General features: G+C 39.8%; 2 protein-coding genes across 5 annotated transcripts; one reads left to right on the top strand and one right to left on the bottom strand.

The window, feature by feature from the left end:
• Window positions 1-1,007: 1,007 nt before the first annotated feature.
• LOC110855016 lies at window positions 1,008-2,919 on the bottom strand. Of its 4 annotated transcripts, none has more exons than XM_022103449.2 (6): window positions 2,752-2,919; window positions 2,631-2,657; window positions 2,428-2,506; window positions 2,088-2,149; window positions 1,602-1,711; window positions 1,008-1,474 (listed from the first exon to the last, which is right to left on the bottom strand). In XM_022103449.2, the coding sequence occupies exons 1-6, from the start codon at window positions 2,785-2,787 to the stop codon at window positions 1,360-1,362; spliced, it is 429 nt and encodes a 142-aa protein (XP_021959141.1). In that variant the 5' UTR covers window positions 2,788-2,919; the 3' UTR covers window positions 1,008-1,359. The 4 variants fall into 4 exon arrangements, with proteins under 4 accessions (XP_021959141.1, XP_021959140.1, XP_021959143.1 ...); XM_022103448.2 differs by having other exon boundaries at window positions 2,088-2,152; XM_022103451.2 differs by lacking the exon at window positions 2,631-2,657.
• Window positions 2,920-7,523: 4,604 nt separating this feature from the next.
• LOC110855133 lies at window positions 7,524-9,669 on the top strand. Its single transcript, XM_035855813.1, has 3 exons — window positions 7,524-7,664; window positions 7,784-9,240; window positions 9,328-9,669. Exons 1-3 carry the CDS (start codon window positions 7,524-7,526, stop codon window positions 9,629-9,631), a joined length of 1,902 nt encoding a protein of 633 aa, XP_035711706.1. The 3' UTR covers window positions 9,632-9,669.
• The last annotated feature ends 690 nt before the right edge of the window (window positions 9,670-10,359 follow it).

Consider the following 10,359-nt stretch of genomic DNA (forward strand, 5'->3'; position numbering starts at 1 on the left):
ATCGGTAGAAAACCACTTCATGCCCGCGCATTTTAAGTTTAAACGAAATTATGATGGAATCGCTAAGCGTGAATCTGGATTTTTCTCCCTCACGAGAAAAATGTCAGGGTAGAAATGGAAATTCTCGCTCACGGATCACGTCATAATTTCGTTTAAGCTGAGCATTATGAAAAATCCCGAAACACGTGTTCAATTATTTGTGTAAGGTTACATAATTATCGTTGTTTCGTCAAAATCGGAGCGAGACCGCTGGCGTCATCGCATTGTAGATAAAAGTTATGCATTAAAAAAAACCTGGTACATCAAGTAAACCAAGGTTTAAGGTAGTTCTGACAGGGTTTTGTAAATACAAATTTACATATTGACAAGTTTTTCAATAGGAAACAGGTCCTGTCATCTTGTTCACAATGCATGAAAATGGGCCACTTTTAAGTGGAAAGGGTTAATCTTATCTATAATCTGCTTGAAAATTCGTTACATAAATTTAAATGCACTCTAAAGAAACAGGTATTAAATCATTACTGGCCAGACTACAGATACATGCGTTTACTTTAACACTGGATTTCTTAGAGTATGGTTATAGGATGATACTGTTTTATGTGGGTACCCGATTTTGCACTGATTCTTCCAACGCCTCGATTAGAATATTTTATATGCACATAACTTTTTCGTCTAGACATTTAAATAAGGATGTACCCGAGGTGCTGAGTTTTTAAGCCACCAGATTTCTTGTCCTAGGTCACGAAATGTGCATAACTGTAACCTCAACTAGACCACAAGTTGAAGTGAATATTCTTGTTTTGACAGAAGAGAGTACTATGTTGCGATTTTGTTTGCACATTTTCAACTTTTCAACTTTCAACCCATACTCGTATATGTAATTAAGTAATATATCCGCACTTATCTGCGATAACCGAGAAAAGTTATAAATAGAGTCAAACCCTGAACTATGAGGAAGTTTTTATTACTGTGTGGTCGTATAGACAATAAAATGAGAATAAATATGATTTCATTTGAAATGATAGACATTTTATTAAATAATTTTCACGGATGAGTGGCAACACTGATGATATAAAGTAAAAATTAACATAGGTACATAAATATGCATAAATTTATGTATATTGATTTTTCTTAAATGAGCATTTTCGATATTTATATCGAATCGGAAAGAAATTGATTGACTTTTTAACGATTTTTTCCTCGTAGCAGTTATTAGCATGCACAAAATATTCGAAACAATGACAATTTTGCGCCGAGTTTTAAAAAATGTAGAAGTTCACGTTAGAAACCATATCCCTGCAAATTATTCAGCTGACAACAGTTGTTCGGCGTGTGGCAGTGTTGCCAATTTATTGCATCTTATTTCCCCCAGTTCATCAATGGATTTATACTTATAATAGGGTTATTTAGGTCAATTGGGTTTGTATTAAAACCAGGAATTCCTCGTTGCCCCACATTACTGCGGTATGGAGAACTGTGAATGCATTCAAACAGAGGAATTATTTGAGTAGAAATTAGGGGTTACAAACAAAAAACACTCACTCTAAATACATATTAACACATAAAATCATTTAAAACACTTCTTTATACGTTTTACTTACCATCCGCCATAAATGATAAACGGCATGTTATTATATTGGCGGCTTTTCCGCTTTGCTGCTGGGATCGAGGAGTGGGCCAGGTTTTGCGGAATCAGAGACATCTCGTGTTTCTAGGGAGGAAAGTGGAAAATTTACTGCTTTGAATTCAGTGTATGCTAACCCGGGTTTCTTGGGTTTTGGAGGATAGCAATACCCACGGGTAGTCTGGGTTTTCAAATTTTATAAAGTGTAATAATAGACCATTACTAACAGTTCCACAAGTTAACAAGTTATTAAAATTGAATTAATAAGAAGTTTTGTTGTGAAATTAGTGAAAGGGTAGATTGTTTTCACAACTCAATACGTAAGACTCAGTTTACCCCCAAAGCTCGCTCCGACTACCCGCAAAACCCGAGTAAGACCCATGGGTCTGGGTTTTCAATAGCAAGACCCCGCGGTTATCTATATATGTAGGTTGATTGAATTTCAATAAGCGAGTTTTATTACCAAATAATTTGTTGGAGCTGATTGTTGGACGAATGTCAGCTTCTCAACGTCCAGATTTGAATCTGCTTAGATTTATTAATTGTTAATAAAAATTATAGTTTCCATGAGTACGAATTATTTATTATAAAAGTATCTCGTTAAAGCAATGAGTTCATATGTATATATGTATGTAAATTCGAAACATTACCACAAATATTAATGTCAGTAAAATTTCTACAATGTTAATTTTGGAAATTTAAAAATTACAGCCTTATTTTTATCAACTATGTATAAAACCAGAATACACTATTGGAACTTTTAATAAAATTGTATTAGCAGGACGCCGATAAAATATTGATACCTTGTTTTCCTTCAATGGAGTGAATCGGACTCGCCAAACTGCTCGAGACCAAAAGTACAAACACGATTGGTAGAACGGGCTATATTATGTAAATTTGGAACATTTAATATATTATTTTCCAGAAGGTACCGACTTTCTTAACTTATGCGGAATTATTTTTAGTACCAAAACTACACGAAAACTCGGAACAAGTAACGACTTACTTGGAATAAGAATGTCGATACTCTTTGCTAATATCAAAGATTGACAAAATTTGACAAATTGGAAAATATCTTCGCATAAATATGTACAAGTTTTTAGTTGGTGAAAACATGCAAACTTTACCAGATCGAGTACGCCTCGTTTAATGAACATGACCATGCCCAAGTCTGATTCAATTCTCCAAGGTAAATATTCCTCACAGAAAAAATTTTGAAAAAATTATCGTGCAGTGAATTTTTTTTAAATTTCGCTAAACTAAACCAACCTCGGTGAAGGTTGGATTACGTCTAAATTAAAATGAGCATTTTCAAAATCTCTTGCATGAAATAAGCAGCGGTTTAAGGTACTTTCATGTAATGCGGTTATATAACTAACCAAACTTTATCACTGGGGATCGTAAATTTATTACGTTATCAAGTTTGACCACCCGCCCATCCCTTCCATTTCCTACGTAATCATGCTAATCTTATCATAAATACGGTAGGCTACCAAAAACCAAACCGCTCACCTTTTTAATGACGAAATATATATTCGTTCCCTTCCAGGTTTTTCAATGGCAAACGGGTTCTTTGCTGAAGTCATCAATTTACTTACGATTGGTTCCATAAGTTCGCATTGGAATGAGTAAAGTTACCTGATTTTACACTGATTCAGCCGATGCATTGATTATTAAGGACGCTAAATAATTTTTACAGATAGATATTTAAATGAGGACGCATGCACCCAAACTGTTGATTTGTATGAAATATTTACAACTGTACATGAACATACTTGTTTCTCTTTAGTTTCTTGACCACTTGGTAGTTTGCTTCGTGGGTTAGCATAAGAATAATTTGACAAATTTTGTCTACTTGCGAATTATTTTTGAGTAAATTTAGACATTGGGAAATTCTTATATTCTCTCAAAGGAGGAGGCACCCTTCTTATGGGAAAACTGCCTGCCGTCGAATTTTCTGAATTTTTGATATGTTGTAGACTTCGATGTGCTGAACAAAAGTCTCCATACCCCCGACCCCAGGTTTTCGCTGGTTTGACCTCCAACAGAGGTCAAAGGTCAGTATAACTTGGCCATAACTAAGTATATGTAAAATTTTACAAATTTGTCCTGACGTCAGTTGTTGATGGATTTTCAAAATTCCGGATGTTTTGGAAACGTGGGACCGTTGGGCGAAATATATATTTCCAGATTTTTTTAATTCGGCCACACCCCCTATATATTGATGTAATAAAGTATAAAACTGAGATTAATATCTCTAACTAATCATTCAACTCCACATTGAAGTTAAGACAGCATAGTTGCCGATTCTTTGCGTAATTGATTTACATTGTCATGTCATCGAAAAATAGGTCAGAGGGTCACACCCCACTCTAGTGGGGTCCCTGTGGGTGTGGTCCGAACAGGAAAAAATGTATAAAGTCGGTTCCTAGTATTGTTTCTGAAATTAACTATTGTAATCGAGGGTAATTTTGTATGTCTGCCCCACTTGTACACCATGACCTTAATGTGTATGGCGTAGGGGAGAGGGGGTGTGGCTTTTGGCGATTTTGCGACAGTTTTATCAATACCTGGCTTGCGGCACATCATTTTTCTCAGCACACAAAGCCGATTACGACCGCTTGTTCAAAATTTCAAAACCACACCCACTGGGGGTGTGGTCATTGTCGGCTATTTCAATCCAACGCAAGTATCTCATGCGACATATCATTTTTCTCAGCACACAAAGCCGATTACGACCGCTTGTTCAAAATTTCAAAACCACACCCACTGGGGGTGTGGTCATTGTCGACTATTTCAATCCAACGCAAGTATCTCATGCGACATAACATTTGTCTCAGCGCACAAAGCTGATTACGACGGCAAATTAAAAATTTAAAAACCACACCTCTTGGGGTGGGGTCCTTGGCGGCAATTTCAATTTAACACCAGCACGTCAAGCGATATATCATTTTTCTCAATACATCCGTAGAAATATCGCTCCACCTACGCGTTGACCTTCTGTGGTCATATGCATCTAAGGTCAACCGAAAGCCCATCAGAATTCTTATGAACCATATATTTTTCTAAAGTTAATGGCCTCTGGAACAATACACTTGAGGTCTGCCGGTAACCATTTACGTTTCAAGGCGATGTAAAGGCGCATATGTCTATATACAACTGGGACAAAAAGTTTCTGTTGACAACACCTATCCTAGTGGAATTTATAATTCCTACATATTTCAATAAATGTGTCCGTCCGACGAAATCTATATAAGACATTTTTAGTTCGATTTCTACCCTGGAATATTACGGTTAACAATAGCATGTCATGCTGCATAATTTTCAGCGGGACGGAGGAATTGGATGACCGCAAACCATACTCTTGTGGATAAAATCATGTTTTTAAGCCGAGCCCCCTCCTAATATCTAATCGTGGCTACGCTACTGGATTGGGCACATACATACCTTCCATGGCCAATTGCTGCTGCCGCTGGTTCCCAGGATCCTTCGATAAATTTCGAAATAACGGGACAATTAAAGATTTAAGTTTTATGTTTGAAATTTGGCGAGTAAAACATTTTAAATCCCAGTTTCACCACGCGATTCCTCATCACAAAGTACATAAAATACGAAGGTCATCGAAAAATCTCGGGAACCATGACGTATTACCTAGTAAAACGATCCTTCGGATAGAAGGGTTTAAAAGTCACCCAGTCACGAGGACATGACACGAAGAAAATTAAGAAAGCGGCATAAAGTGCATTATCGTACTCAGTTTTGCTGCGTTGCCAATGATTAGATCATTTGGAGAAATATTACGCCGGAATGTTCCACACCCGATTTGCAACAATGAAATCAAAGATGATGATATCTCTTAATTGTAAGGCAAATAAATACCAATGCGTACATACGTGCTTGCTTAATAGGACTAGATGTACAATTAATTAAACCAAAATAAAGTAAAAATCATAAAATGATAAATTTATTTTTGCTTCAACATTTGCAATATCACTCGTACTTACCCCTTGTTTATTATATTATAATTTTGAGAATTTCATGTCTAACCTAGGTGCTATTTTGTTGTAAACAAGTTACATACGATGTCAATATACATGTGGCTACATACATACACATATATACCATTAATAAATATCTATGTACATATGTGCATTCATGAGTATATACTTTGCACATGAATATCTTCATACGCACTTAAAATACGTCACATTGAATGACTTAATTACGGCGTTGTCCACAAGAGGAGTTCTGTTATAAACAGTGAACCGTAACTGCGCAGTTGATACTACGCAGTATCAACTGCGTAGTTATCGTTGACTGTAGTGAATAGGTAGGCAAAGTGGGACACAAAAGAACGCCGATGATTCAGTCTACAAGCAACTATCAGCTGGGTTGGAATGGTTGGAAGCGCAACAATAAAGTTTCGGTAGCAGACTTCAACATCACACGCTTATCGGTGGAAATTTTTCGGGTGGGAGTGGTGGGGTGCACCACTCCCGCAGTATTTTGGGTGGGAGTGGTGGGGTGCACCACTCCCGCAGTATTTTGGGTGGGAGTGGTGGGGTGCACCACTCCCGCAGTATTTTGGGTGGGAGTGGTGGGGTGCACCACTCCCGCAGTATTTAGGGTGGGAGTGGTGGGGTGCACCACTCCCGCAGTATTTCGGGTGGGAGCTTGAGGGTGGCACCTCAGCACCACAAAAACCTTGGGGTTGGGGGGTATCTCGGGGTGGGAGACCCACCTTCCGTGGAAGGGGAGGGGGGGAGTTGGTCCAACTACAACGGGCCCAGTCCGTAGTGTCCCGGTTGGCGGGTAGGAAGTGGGCCCTACGTGGCGCAGACGGGCCTTGCGAGAACTGGGCACAACCCCCTTTCTCCCTTGTTAGGCCGGGTGTGCGTTAACCCGTCTTCGGACGGCGTGGGGTAGGGTAATTGACAATCCCCTACCTCATCCAGCCATGCTAGAATGGCTAGCACAACCCCGCGTGCCCCTGGTTAAAATGGGCCACGACAGTCATTGCATTGCAAGCGCTGTCATTGCACGTGGTCGCATTAGGGGGTGGTTTTCAGGTTTTAGGGACAATGTTACGTTTTCAAATTTCGAATAATTTTAATAATGATAAGAATACATACATAGATACATAAATGCATGTATACATATGTAGATGAATTCATACATAGGCACACACAAACACACATATGTAGATGAATTCATACATAGGCACACACAAACACACATATGTAGATGAATTCATATAATATTCATATGAATACATATATACACACACATAAAGTATATACATATGTTGGGTCACAGACGATAGACCATGAAGTTAAATTTTGTGAAACATTTTGTGTCCCTTGATATTTATGAAGCAGCGATATGTTTGTTTTTAGACATAAGTACGCAATGCTCCCAGTTCAAATTCACGTACATCTTTGCTGGAAAGGATTTATTTGCAAATTTAAATGCATGACGGGTTGCGATTTCATTTTTATTTGTTTCAATTAGGGTAGCAACACTTTCCTCCCCGACGACTCGGCACAATTTTTTGGAACGGAATACATTTCGGAATAACTAACAACGGCCTGAGTTTTGTGCTCCAGGGAACTCAGGTGGCGCTTTGCTGGTAGAAGTTGTGGATACGCGCGTACCTCTTTCTGATTGCACTAGCCGGGTGGCGAAATGCGCTAATCAGCAGAGATCTCGTTGTTGAACCTGCTCGGGGAGCTCTAGGCGGTAACCTCATATATAGGTTTCAAATCGTGATATGGAATACGAGCCACTAACTCTCTTAAATCAAATAAAACACAACATGACATCTTTAATGAAAACAAACCCTGCTCCGCAACGTAAACCCCTATGTTACATTTGTCATACAGCTTGTCCTGCATCAACCATGAAGAAACTCGAAGGAAACCACATGAATCACTTTAGAGAAATCGCTGAAGATCAAAGGATGAAGAGAACACCCGATGGAGATCGCGTCGAAGCAATTGATCCTGCAGTAGATCGGCTTTGCCTATCGTGTTACAGTGCGGTCTCTAACCTTATAGAAAATCAGAAAGTCATCAAGAGTTAGAGTTCAATGTTCTGCTACAAACCTCGCACACACAATGTTGTATTTGCCATACTCAACAACAAATTTCATTAATCCAGTGGCCCGCTAGGGTTGACGTCTTCATCAAGCGAGAGATATTTATTCCTGAGGGATCAAGATTATGCAAGGACCACATGGGTGAAGATGGAAAACTTCTATCATTTTTAGTCCAAGGGCTGCAAGGCCAGCGAAGAACTATCAAGTTGTCACCTATTGAAATCCAACGGTGGTTCAGTGTGCTCCGCACGAATGCAATCCGTAACCAAGCGCCAGACTACAATGACGAAAACACAATTGCAGACAATGATTTCTTTACCATCACCTCATTAAGCAAAGATCAGTTCAGAAACTTGTACGAGCTGTGTGGGCCTGTGCAAGTTTCTGGACATGATAGAATAGTATATAAAATCGACTTGATCATGTTCCTTTGTAAGCTTAGGCAAGGAATACCTGACGAATTCTTGAAAGCAATATTCCACTACTCGACACGACAAGCAGTCAGCTTGGCGGTGAATAAGGTTAGAGAATCACTTATGAGGGCATTTGTAAGAACTAATCTGGGCCCCGACAGTATGACCCGACAACAATTTATTCATCGACATGTATCAGATTTTGCCAACCAACTGTACAACCCTAACCCGGAAAAACCTCAGGCCATATTGTGCATTGATGGCACATACATTGAAATAGCCACTAGCTCTAACTTTAGAATTGCCCGCCAAAGTTATTGCATGCACAAGAGCTACCATCTTGTGAAGCCAATCATGATAGTTGCACCAGATGGTTATATTTTCGATGTCCACGGCCCGTATTTCTCAGATTCAAAGAACAACGATGCAAAAATCTTAATTGATGAACTCCAGCGTGATATTCGTGGATTTGGTCAGTGGATTCAAGAGGGCGACATCGTCATCGTAGACTACGGTTACCGCGAATCAATCCCGACACTTCAGAGATTAGGAATACGAGCTAAAATACCAAATATTGTGAGAGGAAGAGCCACGCGAGACCAGTTACCTACAGAAGAGGCGAACAATAATAGACTGATCACCAAAAGCCGATGGGTTGTGGAAGCGAGAAATGGTCATTTGAAAAGTGTCTTCAAATTTTTCGCCCATCGAGTGGAATCTCACAACTGTGTGCATTTAGGAGACCTAGTCAGGATAGCCTGTGCACTATTGAATGCCTTCCATCTACCAATAACTATGCCTGGCTACAACGCTGACGAAGCCAAAGAAATGTTAAGAATAGCTGCTCAACCTAACCATCTCATGCAACGTGTTCACGATGAACGTCTAGAAACACGAGCTCCTACTCAATGGTTCCCTATGACTTCAGACCATCTACCAGCTTTCCCACATTTGTCGCTGCAGTATCTACGCGACCTTACTTTCGGAAAGTACCAGGTTAAGCTAGCCCCTGCTTACGTCCAGGATAAGAATACAAGGGACGGCGAGTACCGCTTCGATTTAAGCCGCGAAAGCCCAGGGCTTCTAAGGGCTCAAGTTTATTCCAGGTAGAAATTTTTATAATAATTGTATTACATCATATTGTAAATAACTTGATCAAGTAAGCTTACTTTTTATTCCAATTGTATTTTCAGACACACTCGAGCTGCAAAATACCAACTGTGGATTCAGTTCCACGAGGTACCCTTTGAGGAAGCCTTAGCGGGAGAGCAACTGCCACACCCTCTTCCAAATCCAATTCAAGGTTGGTATTGCCAGTGCAAAACAGGGGCTCGCACCTTGGGAACTTGTTCGCATATTGCAAGTGTACTCTGGTTCATGGGCTGGGCAAGACACCAAGATAAATTACAAGCTCCATCGCATAGTCTCCTAGGCATTATCGATGATGCTGCCCACAGAGACGCTCCGGAGTTATTTGATGATGCAGATGACAACTGACTAACGTAAGTACTGCGCCATCATGTTATTACAATCATCCTTACCAGCAAAGGTGTCCAAACCATTCCTCATAACGATGGATCAAACTAGTTCTAACGGCATCAAACAAAGCCATCAACCGACCATGTCAATTTATAACTTATCCGCTTTGGGTACAAGACACACACCGAGTAGATATAACCTGCTTATAAAAGATAAAGTTTTAAAAATTGGCAAGAAAACTAATTTCGTCATCTTAATCGCATTTGGGCGCCGAGAAAAATGGTATGTCGCATAAAATAGTTCCCAGGAACCACACCCCCAGGGGGCGTGGTTTTGGAATTTTGTATACGCCGTCTTAATCCGCTTTGTGCGCTGAGACAAATGATATGTCGCATGAGAGACTTGCGTTGGATTGAAATAGTCGACAATGACCACACCCCCAGTGGGTGTGGTTTTGAAATTTTGAACAAGCGGTCGTAATCGGCTTTGTGTGCTGAGAAAAATGATATGTCGCATGAGATACTTGCGTTGGATTGAAATAGCCGACAATGACCACACCCCCAGTGGGTGTGGTTTTGAAATTTTGAACAAGCGGTCGTAATCGGCTTTGTGTGCTGAGAAAAATGATGTGCCGCAAGCCAGGTATTGATAAAACTGTCGCAAAATCGCCAAAAGCCACACCCCCTCTCCCCTACGCCATACACATTAAGGTCATGGTGTACAAGTGGGGCAGACATACAAAATTA

This window comes from Folsomia candida, unplaced genomic scaffold (genome assembly GCF_002217175.1).
Source record: "Folsomia candida strain VU population unplaced genomic scaffold, ASM221717v1 Fcan01_Sc011, whole genome shotgun sequence".
Taxonomy (NCBI): domain Eukaryota; kingdom Metazoa; phylum Arthropoda; class Collembola; order Entomobryomorpha; family Isotomidae; genus Folsomia; species Folsomia candida.

What these genes read in the sequence shown, in the direction of transcription:
- LOC110855016 (XM_022103448.2), bottom strand. Translation starts at nt 2,787, where the DNA reads ATGGTCATGTTCATTAAACGAGGCGTACTCGATCTG. An exon ending in TATCGACATTCTTATTCCAA is followed by an intron (nt 2,507 to 2,630) that starts GTAAGTCGTTAC and finishes TACATAATATAG; the next exon opens with CCCGTTCTACCAATCGTGTT. An exon ending in CTCCATTGAAGGAAAACAAG is followed by an intron (nt 2,153 to 2,427) that starts GTATCAATATTT and finishes AATAAATCTAAG; the next exon opens with CAGATTCAAATCTGGACGTT.
- LOC110855133 (XM_035855813.1), top strand. Translation starts at nt 7,524, where the DNA reads ATGAAGAAACTCGAAGGAAACCACATGAATCACTTTAGAGAAATCGCT. An exon ending in GCCTATCGTGTTACAGTGCG is followed by an intron (nt 7,665 to 7,783) that starts GTCTCTAACCTT and finishes TCATTAATCCAG; the next exon opens with TGGCCCGCTAGGGTTGACGT. An exon ending in AGGGCTCAAGTTTATTCCAG is followed by an intron (nt 9,241 to 9,327) that starts GTAGAAATTTTT and finishes TTGTATTTTCAG; the next exon opens with ACACACTCGAGCTGCAAAAT.